The sequence below is a fragment of the Symphalangus syndactylus genome, chromosome X (genome assembly GCF_028878055.3).
Source record: "Symphalangus syndactylus isolate Jambi chromosome X, NHGRI_mSymSyn1-v2.1_pri, whole genome shotgun sequence".
In the NCBI taxonomy this organism is placed as follows: domain Eukaryota; kingdom Metazoa; phylum Chordata; class Mammalia; order Primates; family Hylobatidae; genus Symphalangus; species Symphalangus syndactylus.
In genome coordinates, this window is record NC_072447.2 from 62,120,961 (window position 1) to 62,132,951 (window position 11,991).

General features: G+C 50.3%; 1 protein-coding gene across 8 annotated transcripts; it reads left to right on the plus strand.

Moving 5' to 3' along the window:
* Positions 1–964: 964 nt before the first annotated feature.
* Positions 965–11,211, plus strand: FTSJ1 (FtsJ RNA 2'-O-methyltransferase 1). Of its 8 annotated transcripts, none has more exons than XM_055269007.2 (13): positions 965–1,339; positions 2,969–3,113; positions 3,394–3,463; positions 3,562–3,652; positions 3,968–4,046; positions 6,079–6,131; positions 6,217–6,270; positions 6,354–6,456; positions 6,560–6,643; positions 7,333–7,436; positions 7,527–7,724; positions 7,917–7,958; positions 10,648–11,211. In XM_055269007.2, exons 2-12 carry the CDS (start codon positions 2,993–2,995, stop codon positions 7,947–7,949), a joined length of 990 nt encoding a protein of 329 aa, XP_055124982.1. In that variant the 5' UTR covers positions 965–1,339; positions 2,969–2,992; the 3' UTR covers positions 7,950–7,958; positions 10,648–11,211. The 8 variants fall into 8 exon arrangements, with proteins under 8 accessions (XP_055124982.1, XP_063490543.1, XP_063490544.1 ...); XM_063634473.1 differs by having other exon boundaries at positions 1,015–1,339; positions 2,914–3,113; XM_063634474.1 differs by having other exon boundaries at positions 1,015–1,339; positions 2,914–3,113; positions 7,339–7,436.
* The last annotated feature ends 780 nt before the right edge of the window (positions 11,212–11,991 follow it).

The window sequence follows — 11,991 nt, forward strand, 5'->3', positions numbered from 1 at the left end:
CCCAAGTAACTGGAACTACTCGCGCACACCACCACGCCCGGCGATTTTTATTTTTTGTAGAGACAGGGATCTCACCATATTGCCCAGGCTGGTCTTGAGTCCTGGACTCAAGCGATCCTTCCACCTCAGCCTCCTAAAGTTAAAGAGCTATGGTTAAAAATGAAATGATATAAACTTACTCAAAACTCATAACTTCCTAATTTTACCACATTCCACTATTCTCTATGCTCTTGAGGTCATTTACCCCCATTTTATCTGTATGGTAAAAATAATACATGATAGTGCACTACTGCATCTCTTTTGAACTCCCTGTTCAGTGACCACAGGTCGGTACCTTGAAATCTAACAAGAAGATTGTACCTAAGCCATGGAAATTGGTAAATGCTAGAAACCAGCCTCCCTTCCCCCCACCCCTCCCCGCCACCATCCCCGCCCCAGCCAGTGGTTAACCATTTACCAGCACACCACTGAGGGCATTTAGAGCCTAGCACATGGTAAACACTATGATAAACGTTTTCATTATTTTTCCGTTTGTCCACTGGGTCAGGATGTATAGTCTTTTTTTGTGTCTGGGTTGGAATTTAAAATATTTAAGATCACAGAATTACAAAAGGCCAGAGAGTGGCTAAGCTACACCTATTTAACCCTCCCAATAATGCTGTTAAGTCTATACTATTGATTATCCCCACTTTCCAGACAGGGAAACTGAAGTTCTGAGGCGGTAAAACTCAGGCAGCGCCATCCATTAGCTGTAGTACGATCTGAAATTGCAGCCGAGCAGCCTCCGCGCGCTCGCGCACTTCAAGAACGCATTTTCCTTACTGTCACGTTTATGCCCCGAGTGGTAATTTCGCCTCCCGGCACGCGAAAAATGAATGGGCGCCATCGTGCGCGTGGCATCTTGGGAAATGTAGTTTACAGGCTCAATAACAAGCACGGTCCAAGAAGGGAGGGGCGGGGGAGCAAATCGATCTTGCCCTCGGAATAAAAAGAACAAAGAATCGCTGGCAGCTTGCGCGTCGCGTCGCTGCAGCCACGCAGTGCGTGGATTCAGCCGCTTTGGCCGTGCCCGTTGCATGCCGGGAAACGCAGTTCGCGAGTCCCGGATACGTCGACAATAGATGACGGGACACACGTTGTACGTTCACATCGGGTCCCGGCCCGCCAGAACCTGGGCGATCCACGATGCCGAGTTTGCCACGCTGCGTCAGCCCATAGGCTTGCCCCCTGGGCATTCGGGTGGACTACGAACACAAACTGAAGCCCTACGACTTGTCGCCCGTTTGCGCTCTCGCCGAGGCACAGGCTGCTCGCGAACCACCCTGCTCCGAAAACTAAGGTGGGCCCTGGGGCGCGGAAGACAAGGATGCGGGCGGAGGCTATTGAGGCACGCCTGCACTGTCCCGCCTGCGGGGAAAGGAGGGAGGTCCGCCCTGGGCGCCGCAGCTGTGTATGGTTCGGGCGGCTGGCACCGGGTGGGTTCTAGACCCAAGGTTTTTCTGCAGAAGGGGACCAGTAGACGGGGTGGGTTCGAGGTGGGGACATGGGACGCAGCGGTCGGAGCCGCCTGGAGGGGGACCCGGTGGTCCCGATGGAGCTATGATCTTTGAGGTATTGATGAGGAGGGAAGGGGAGTGTGGTCAGAAGGCTGTTTAATGGAAGGTTGGGTGGAGCGCGAGGGTGGGGTGTTACTGGGGAATCAATGGGGGCTAATAAGAATATTTTAGTCGAAGTGTTGTTCATTGATTGATTAATGAGGGGATGGCAGAGTAAGCAACTAGAATATAAGTAGTGGTGGATGGGAAAAGTGATCCCCCAGGTATTGATGGAGGTATGATATTCAACGGGTTAATGGAAAGTGATGGGGCATAGTAATGGCAAGGATGATGGTGAGGTTGTGGGGGGAATAATAGATGGATGGAGGTCATGATCAAGGGGCCTTGGTGAAAGAAAAGATAATGAGAGGCTGATGGTGTTGTAGTCAGAGTCAGTAGTTGGGCTATGGTGGCATGACCGTCGAGGAATTAGGGGACAGAGTGAGCAAAGAGAGGGCAATAGTAAACTAGGGTTGTGGGGGTTAACTTTTGCTGATACATAGTAGGTGAATAGTAAACTGTTGGAGTGTGATCATCCAGTGATGGATCCATGGAGAGCAAGGTGGACAGTGAGAGGAGAATGGGGAACTGATGTGTGATCATCAGGGAGTAAGGTGTTTGTTAATGAAAGAGTTACAGGGCAGGAGGCTAGTGCTGTGATCTATGAAGGGTCTATTGGAGGAAACTGAGTTAATGGGGGCTGATAAATCAGTAATTGAATGCTCAATGGGGAGCTAATAGACCATGATTCTCCAGGCATTGTTAGAGGTTCATAAGGATGTAGTAATAAAGGGGGCCTAATCATCTAAGGGATTAATGGGGAATGGGGTGAAACGAGAGAGATATAGGGAGTAGGAGGTACAATGAAGTAGTATTAGGATAAAGGTGGAAAACAAGGGATTAATGGGGGCTAATGGGACTATATGAATCTAGGGGCAATGGGGACAACTGGGGATACAGTCAGTGAGATTTTAATGGGCATGACATGGGCAGAGAAGGGTTGATAGTGACAGTTACAGGGTTTAATGTGTGGAGTGTGGGTGACAGTGATGGGAGGTGGACAGGTTCACAAGTGGGCCATCTATGGGATGAATGTTGGGTTTATGGGGTTTTTTGTGGGAACTGTGGGGTAAGTGATGGGGGCGAGGAGGGTCTGTGTGATAAGCAATGGAGCCTGAGAGTTCAGTGATAGGGTCCTTCGGGCCCTATAAGGTCAGTGGGGTCAGTGCCAGGGCTTCAGTCAGCCCATCTTCTGTGTGAGCTGTCATGTGAGTCAGATGAGCCCAGTTTAGTTTGTGTGGTTCTCTCCGCCCTACAGAGGTAGGTGGTAGCCCACTCATCTGGTTACTGATACATCAGCTGACTGTCGGCAGGTCCTTGAGCAACTGGAGTGTGAAATGGGACGGACGTCGAAGGACAAGCGGGATGTCTACTACCGGCTGGCCAAGGAGAATGGCTGGCGTGCTCGCAGCGCCTTCAAACTGCTACAACTGGATAAGGAATTCCAACTCTTCCAAGGTCCCTGACTGGTGGGCAGGTCACTGGGCGGTGAGGTGGGCACAGGAGGTAGACAAGTAGCCTGGGTCTGCAGAGCTCCCTATGGTAGGTGGGCTGACTCAGAGGGTCTCTGGGGCAGGAAGACAGGCAGGAAGATAGGCAGAATACCGGAGAGGAGTTGGGCCCCTGGGCAGTGGAGATATGTGGGTGCTCCCCAGGGGAGAGGGGTGAATTTTGCAAGGGTCTCCAGGTTGGAAAAGTGGGTGCAGCTGACCAGGATGGTTTCACTATGTATGCCCAGGAGTGACACGGGCAGTTGACCTGTGTGCAGCCCCGGGCAGCTGGAGCCAGGTGTTGAGCCAGAAGATTGGGTAAGTGTGGGGGTCCCAGATGGGAGACCCAGGAGGGCCGGCTGGGTGTGAGGGGCCCGGGAGTGAAACTAGGCTGATGTGGGCCATATTGTCCACAGGGGCCAAGGGTCCGGCCACGTGGTGGCTGTGGACCTGCAGGCTATGGCTCCACTACCAGGTGTGGTACAGATCCAGGGGGACATCACCCAGGTAAGAGCATGGCTGAGGGTGTTGGGGTATATCCTGGGTGAAGGCCCTTACCTGGGGTCTATGCAGAGTGGAAGAGAAACAGAGAGAGAGAAAGAGAATGAGAGAGTAACCATGGAGAAACAGCCAGCAGGTCGTCATTGCAGAGACACAGCAGAAAATGATGATGCTGGGTCCCCAGAGATGGAGCCCAGTCTTAGAGAGGCAAAGCCTGGGAATTTGGCTGACCCAGGGGCTGTGGGCCAGGACCATGGGCAGGTGGGATCTAAGGGCAGCAGTGGAGGGCCATGGGGCCACTCATCCTCCCTCTCTCCATAGCTGTCCACTGCCAAGGAGATCATCCAGCACTTTAAGGGCTGCCCTGCGGACCTAGTGGTGTGTGATGGGGCTCCTGATGGTAAATAGCAACAGAAAGTGGGAGGCCAGGCGGGGGCCCCTGTGTGTGTCCTTCTCTGTATCTCCCACCTTGGTTGACTTATTCACCTCTTCAGTTACTCCCTGCCTCTCCCTTCCGCTCTCAGCTTCTCCCACATCTGGTAACTTCTCCCTACCTCTGCTGCCTGCTCTCTCTCTGCCTCTCTCTTCCTCCTACTTGCACCCCACCCTTTGAGTTTCATGTCTGTTGTCTACCTTTCCCTGCTCTCATCTCTCTGCAACTGTCCAATTCCGTTGCACTGTTCATTCATTGTCAGCCAGCCAGCCATTCAACACACATTTACTGAGCACCTATTGTGTTGGGAAAACATTCATGAATAAAATTCCATTAATCTTTAACCTCATGGAGCTGATGTTCTAGTGGGAGCAAATGGGAAAGAAAATAAATGATTCAGCTCTGTACCATTAAAAGGGGATGGGGCCAGGCATGGTGGCTTCCACCTGTAATCTCAGTGCTTTGGGAGGATGAGGTGAGAGGAACACTTGAGGCAGGAGTTTGAGACCAGCCTTGCAACATAGCAAGACCCTGTCTTAAAAAATTAGCTGGGCATGGTGGTGCATGCCCATAGTCCCAGTTACTCAGGAGGCTGAGGTGGGAGGATCACTTGAGCCCAAGAGGTCAAGGTTACAGTACACTTTGATCGCACCATTGCACTCCAGCCTGGGCAACAGAGTGAGACCCTGTCTCTAAAAAAACGGGGTGAGGAGGCCCGGCACAGTGGCTCACGCCTGTAATCCCAGCACTTTGGGAGGCTGAGGTAGGCAGATCACCTGAGGTCAGGGGTTCGAGACCAGCCTGACCAATATGATGAAACCCCATCTCTACTAAAAATACAAAAATTAGCCAGCTGTGGTGGCATGTGCCTGTAATCCCAGCTACTTGGGAGGTTAAGACAGGAGAATCGCTTGAACCCGGGAGGCGGAGGTTGCAGTGAGCTGAGATCACACCACTGCACTCCAGCCTGAGCAACAAGAGCGAAACTCCGTCTCAAAAAAAAAAAGGTAGGGTGGGGGATGGGTACCATAGGGAAATCATTGAGCAGGAGGAAAGCAGGAGTACCTGTTGAAATTTTAAATCAAGTGGATGGGGAAGGCCTCACTGACTTAAGAGCAGAGACTAAAGGAGGTGGGGGAGTAAGCTATGGATATGTCTGGAGGAAGAGCAATCCAGGAAAAATTGCAGCCCATGCAAAGGTCCTGAGGCAGGAGGGTGCTTGCTATGTATGAGTAATGACAAGGAGATCACTGTGGTTGGAACAGAGTGAGGGGGAGAGTGGTAAAAGGTAACATCAGAGAGGTGACAGGGGACAGGTCCTATAGGGCCTCATGGGCCATGGTGAGGCTGTTGGCATTTTCACCGAGATGAGAGCTTGGAGAAAACCATGAGAGGGTTGTGAGGAGAAGAGGACTGTGCCGGGCCTGGGCTGCTATGAGCTGTGTGAGGGCCAAGGGCAGAAGCAGGGGCTCCGGGGTGTAGTAGTCCAGGCAAGTGATAATGGGTGAGGGCAGTGGTGGAGAGGAGAAGATCAAGTCAGATATTTTGCAAGTAGATGTGTTAATGGCTTCAATGTGGGTGTGAGGAGAGGATGCAGGGGGAGCATCAGAGGTGACTAAGGTTTTGGATCTGAACAATTAGAAAGCTCAGATGAGATGGGGAGGATGGTGGGAGGAGCAGGTTTGGGGAGGTAGGTCAGGAGTTTGGTTGTAGATGTATTGGAGATGTAGAATCTGATTTGTGAATCGAGTTCAGAGGAGCAATCTGGGCTGGAGGTGGAAATGATAATGATGCTTGTGCGTGAGGTTGTTTTAGAATTGAAATGAGTTCCTAAAGGTTAGGAGCTCAGAATATGCATCCAGTTAGCAGATAGTAATTTGCATCTGGAACCTTAGCAGTAAAAGAGCCTGGAAAATGTATTTGGTGTCTGATCTGTGTGGTACAAGAAGATGCACAGAGCCAGATGGGCCCCCCACTAACGCTGTTCCTCTTGCCACAGTAACCGGCCTCCATGATGTTGATGAGTATATGCAGGCCCAGCTCCTCCTAGCCGTGAGTAACCCTGGCCACCCCTGACCCACTTTGGCCCCCTCCTGGCTGTCTCCACCCCAGCCTCAGCCGTCTGTCCTGCCCACAGGCTCTGAACATTGCTACACATGTCCTGAAGCCAGGGGGCTGCTTTGTGGCCAAGGTAAGTCTCAAGGAACCTGGTGGAGTAGAGAGAGGTCGCTGAGGGCCACCCTCACCCACTGTCTTTGCCTTCCCACCCTGCAGATATTCCGAGGCCGGGATGTGACGCTCCTCTACAGCCAGCTGCAGGTCTTCTTCTCCAGCGTGCTGTGTGCCAAGCCCAGGAGCAGCCGGAACTCCAGCATCGGTCAGTGGGGTGGAGGGGCCAGGCAGGCAGAGGGGGATCTCTGGGACGCCGCCTGCACGAGGAGGAAGCGGCAGTCACGCCTCACTCCACCTTCCCCCGGCAGAGGCCTTCGCTGTCTGTCAGGGCTATGACCCTCCCGAGGGCTTCATCCCGGACCTGAGCAAACCCCTGCTGGACCATTCTTACGGTGAGAGCTGGAGCATGGGCCACCCTGGGGGACTGTGCCACACCTTATGCAATCTAGGTCCCACGAGGGCCCACAGCCCCACCCCCTGGTGGAGGCTCTGTCCCCTCATGGGAATTTTTTTCCCAAGGGGGATCCTCAGCCCCATTCTCTGGTGGAAATCCCACCCCTTTATGGGTATTTTGTCCCAGGAGGAGCTTCAGCCCAGGCAGTCCTCTAGTGGTAACTCTTGGGCCTAGTGAAAATTCCATCCCAGGAGGATCCTGAGCCCTGCCCCAGTGGAGACTCCACCTGCCTAAGGACATTCTCTCCTAGGAAGATCTCAGTCACGCCCCCAGGTGGAAACCTCCTCGGTGTGAAACTTTTGCCCCTTAAGCCTCTAGCAGGAAGAGACAGAGCCTGGCCCTGGGATGACATTTGAGTGAGGGAGATGTCATCCAGGCAGCATATAATCCAACATCAGGTGGACATAAATGCAGTGAAAAAGAGCAGGGCACTGATGTTTTAGAAGGGGTGATTATGGAGGGCCTCCCCGAGGAGGTGATCTGAACCAAATGAAGGATTTCTGGTGGGGTGGGAAGAGAGTAGCTGGTGGATATGTTGGGAGGGCTTGGCAGCCATACCGCCGCCTGCGTCATGACTGGCCCCAGGCATCCTGATCTTGTCCTCAGTTGTCTCCCCCTGTTCCTAAGACCCAGATTTCAACCAGCTGGATGGTCCCACCCGCATCATTGTGCCTTTTGTGACCTGTGGGGACCTGAGCTCCTATGATTCGGACCGCAGTTACCCACTGGACGTGAGTGCCCAACCAACAGTAGGTGGGTGGGAGGAAGGCTGTCCTAGGTTCCCAGGTCCTCACCATCTCCCTACCCCTCTGTCCCTGCAGCTAGAGGGCGGCTCAGAGTACAAGTACACTCCACCCACACAGCCCCCCATCTCGCCACCATACCAGGAGGCCTGCACGTTGAAGAAGAAGGGGCAGCTGGCCAAGGAGATCCGCCCCCAGGACTGCCCCATCAGCAGAGTGGACACGTTTCCCCGGCCCCTGGCCGCCCCTCAGTGCCATACCCTGCTGGCCCCTGAGGTCTGGAAATGTGACTCTCAGCCTGCATTGACCCCTTCCCCATGTGCCTTTTTCTGACCCAAATCTCATGGTTTCTGGGGCCAAAATTCCCTTTCTTGCCTCCCAATAGCTATAAAAAAATTGGTAAAACCAAGCATAATGAATGGAAAAGTTTCGCCAAATATGTGAATCACTTTTCTTTTTCTTGGGTAGATGGAAGACAATGAAATGAGTTGTTCACCTTAACCCATTACGGTAAGTTTGCCTTGTTATCTAAGAGTTTGAATAAGGGCAACCTTTATGAAAAACCTCAGTAAAATTTCACCTTTGAAATTTTTATGTCAACTGATAAGATTTTAATCAACAAACCCTTTTCTAAACATCTGTTGTTGTATGCCAGGAACTGCTTTAAGCATTTTACATTTGAGGCATTCGGTAAACATTTATTGAGCACATACTGTGTGCCAGGCATTGTACTAGGTTTGGAGATAGAGCAGGGAGCAAAACAAATATCTTGGCTCTCACAGTACTTCCAGTTTGAAAAAGAGGCAACAATCAATAAAACAGTCCGTAAGTGCAAGAGTTTACATACACACATATACTATATAGCTTGCATTTCTCAATTTACATATCTTGCAATATATATAATATGTAAGAGTAATATGGGATATGAAAAATAGAAAAAAGTAAAGCAGGGTGAAGAGAATCAGGAATTCTAGGCATGGCAGTTTTCATCTTTTGGTGTTTTTGTTTTGAGACAAGGTCTCACTCTGTCGCCCAGGCTGGAGTTCAGTGGTGTGATCTCCCGGGCTCAAAAAATCCTCCCACCTCAGCCTCTCAAGTAGCTGGGACTACAGGCATGCACCACCATGCCCGGCAAATTTTTGTATTTTTAGGGGAGATGGAGTTTCGCCATGTTGCCCAGGCTGGTCTCGATCTACTGGGCTCAAGCGATCTGCCGTCCTCGGCCTCCCAAAGTACCGGGATTACAGGCATGAGCCACTGCGCCCAGACAGTTTGCACTTTTTAAAAGAGTTGTCATAGAAGGCCTCAGACATTCCTCAGAGGTAATGTTTGAGCAAAGACCTGAAGGCACTGCTGGAGGGAAGCCATGTGTTTATCTGAGGGAAGAGCATTCTGGGTAAAGGAAATAGCCAAGTCCCAAAGATGGAACTGCACCTGGTATGGGAGGAAAGTTTATCCATAGCCAAATGTTCTAAAACCACGATGTTAGAGGATGGCCCTTTCTGACAATGGCATAGCAGGTTATTCAGACTAAGTCAGCCATCACAAAAAGCCACCTTTTTTTGAGACAGAGTCTTGCTCTGTTACCCAGGCTGGAGTGCAGTGGCATGATCTCAGCTCACAGCAACCTCCATCTACCAGGTTCAAGCGATTCTCCTGCCTCAGCCTCCCGAATAGCTGGGATTACAGCACCCGCCACCACGCATGGCTAATTTTTGTATTTTTAGTAGAGACGGGGTTTTGCCATGTTGACCAGACTGGTCTCAAACTCATGACCTCAGGTGATCCACCTGCCTCGGCCTCCCAAAGTGTTGGGATTACAGGTGTGAGCCACCGCATCTGGCCTTTTTTGTTTTGTTTTGAGAACAGAGTCTCGCTCTGTCGCCCAGGCTGGGTGGAGTGCAGTGGCACTATCTCAGCTCACTCCAACCTCCGCCTCCCGGGTTCAAGAGATTCTCCTGCCTCAGCCTCCCGAGTAGCTGGGATTACAGACGCGTGCTCCCACCTCACCCGGCTAATTTTTGTATTTTTAGTAGAGACGGGGTTTCACCATGTTGGCCAGGCTGGTCTCAAACTCCTGACCTCACAAAATCTGCCTGCCTCAGGCCTCCCAAAGTGCTGGGATTACAGGCATGAGCCACCACGCCTGGCCACAAGAAGCCACCTTAAGAAAAAATTGAAACAGCAAATCACTGTGTGAAAGAGATTTACAATTTCTAATATTTAAAGGGTCCTGTAAATCAATAAGGAAAAAAATGAGAGTGGCCAGTAAGCCCATGAAAAGCTGCTCATCAGGAAAATGCAAGTGAAAACTCAAAATATCAACAACACTAAGTATTTGAAAGGATATGCAGCAATTGAAAGCCTCGTACGTGCTACTGGGAAGGTAAAATGGTGCAGCCACTGTGGAAAACTTAGGCATTACCTACTAAAGCTGCATGTGTGCCAGTTCCACTCCTAAGAAATGAGTCCTAGAGGCCGGGTGCGGTGGCTCAACGCCTGTAATCCCAGCACTTTGGGAGGCCAAGGTGGGTGGATCACCTGAGGTCAGGAGTTCAAGACCAGCCTGACCAGCATGGCAAAACCCCATCTCTACTAAAAATACAAAAATTAGCCGGGCATGGTTGCGGGCGCCTGTAATCCCAGCTACTCAGGAGGCTGAGGCAGGAGAATCACTTGAACCTGGGAGGTGGAGGTTGCAGTGAGCTGAGATCATGCCACTGCACTCCAGCCTAGGTGACAGAGTGAGACTCCATCTCAAAAGGAAATGAGTCCTAGAGTGTTGCTAGCAGCACTATCTGTAGTATATGCCCATTAAATCGTGGTACATTCACCGTGGAGAACTGTACAACAATGACAGTGAACATCCTGCAGTTACACCAAATAACACCTTGTAGTTATTCATTAAACTGAACATATATAGGTTTTATGCATTTTCTATATGTCATGGTTCACCATAAAAGTAGGAGGAAATGTCAAAAAATGTTAGCAGCAGAGTTAGCTGGGTGTGGTGGCACATGCCCGCCTGTAATCCCGGCTACTTGGGAGGCTGAGGTGGGAGGATCACTTGAGCTTGGGAGGTTAAGGTTGTTGTGAGCTATGATGGAGCTCCACTGCACTCCAGCCTGGGTGACAGAGCAAGACCCTGTCTCTAAAAAAACAAAACAAAACAAAAAAACTTTCCTTGACTTTTGGTTAGCTGGCAAGCTGATACAACTCAGAAACTGCTCAATGTCAGGAAAACCGGAACTTGTTGATGAACTTGTTTTCAAAATACCATCTCATCAACGAGGCCTGGACAAACAAGCCCTGAGGAGGGATCTGCAACAACCCTGAAGACAACAAGGAAAGAAACCATAGAAGTCTGTCTGTACTGCAGTGGGAATTCTTGAGTGAGGTCTTACCTCTTCTTTAAACCTCTTCAGGAGTGTCCTGATTATATCCAGAATTTTCCCTAAAGGCAGCGATTCTTAACCTGGATAGAAGCCAGGGGTAACCATGAACTTGATGGAAGAAAATGTTACATCTTTATTTTCAGCAATAAAACTGAAATTTAGCCTTACTCCCAAGTTATAAATGCTGGCAACAAATCACAATAGTAAAAGCAGTACCTGGGATTTTCCCGCCAATACAAACCAGTTACAGCAACCGTAATGTAACATAAAAAGGACATCTTGAAGTATTGTTCATATTTGTCACCTCTTGGAATGATAGCAGATCCTATAAGTTGATGTATTAATTAAAAAGCCCGTATATTACTGCATCTCAATTTTGTTTCAATTTAATATATAGTAATAATTGTAATTCAATGTAATTGGCTTCCATTGTAATTGTGTGTGTGTGTGTATGTGTGTGTATATACTTTTAAAAATATTCTGTGAAGGGGTTCACAGATTTAACCAGATGCCAAAGGGTTCCGCAGAACAAATTTATTTATTTATTTTGAGACAGAATTTCGCTCTGTCACCCAGGCTGGAGTGCAGTGGCGTGATCTTGGCTCACTGCAACCTCTGCCTCCTAGGTTCAAGCGATTCTCCTGCCTCAGCCTCCCGAGTAACTGGGATTACAGGCACCCGCCACCACGCCCAGCTAATTTTTGTATTTTTGGTAGAGACGGGGTTTCGCCATTTTGTCCAGGCTGGTCTCGAACTCCTGACCTCAGGTGATCCACCCACCTCGGCCTCCCAAAGTGCTGGGATTACATGCGTGAACCACCGCGCCCGGACTTCAGAACAAATTTTTTAGGTTAAAAACCTGTCTTAAAGAAATGTCAGGGCCAGGCGTGGTGGCTCACGCCTGTAATCCCAGCACTTTGGGAGGCTGAGGCGAGCGGATCACTTGAGGTCAGGAGTTTGAGACCAGTGTGGCCAACATAGTGAAACCCCGTCTCTACCAAAAATATAAAAATTAGCTGGGTGCGGTGGCACATACCTGTAATCCCAGCTACTCAGGAGACTGAGGCAGGAGAATCACCTGAACCCGGGAGATGAAGGTTACAGTGAGCTGAGGTCGCGCCACTGCACTCCAGCCTGGATGACAGAGT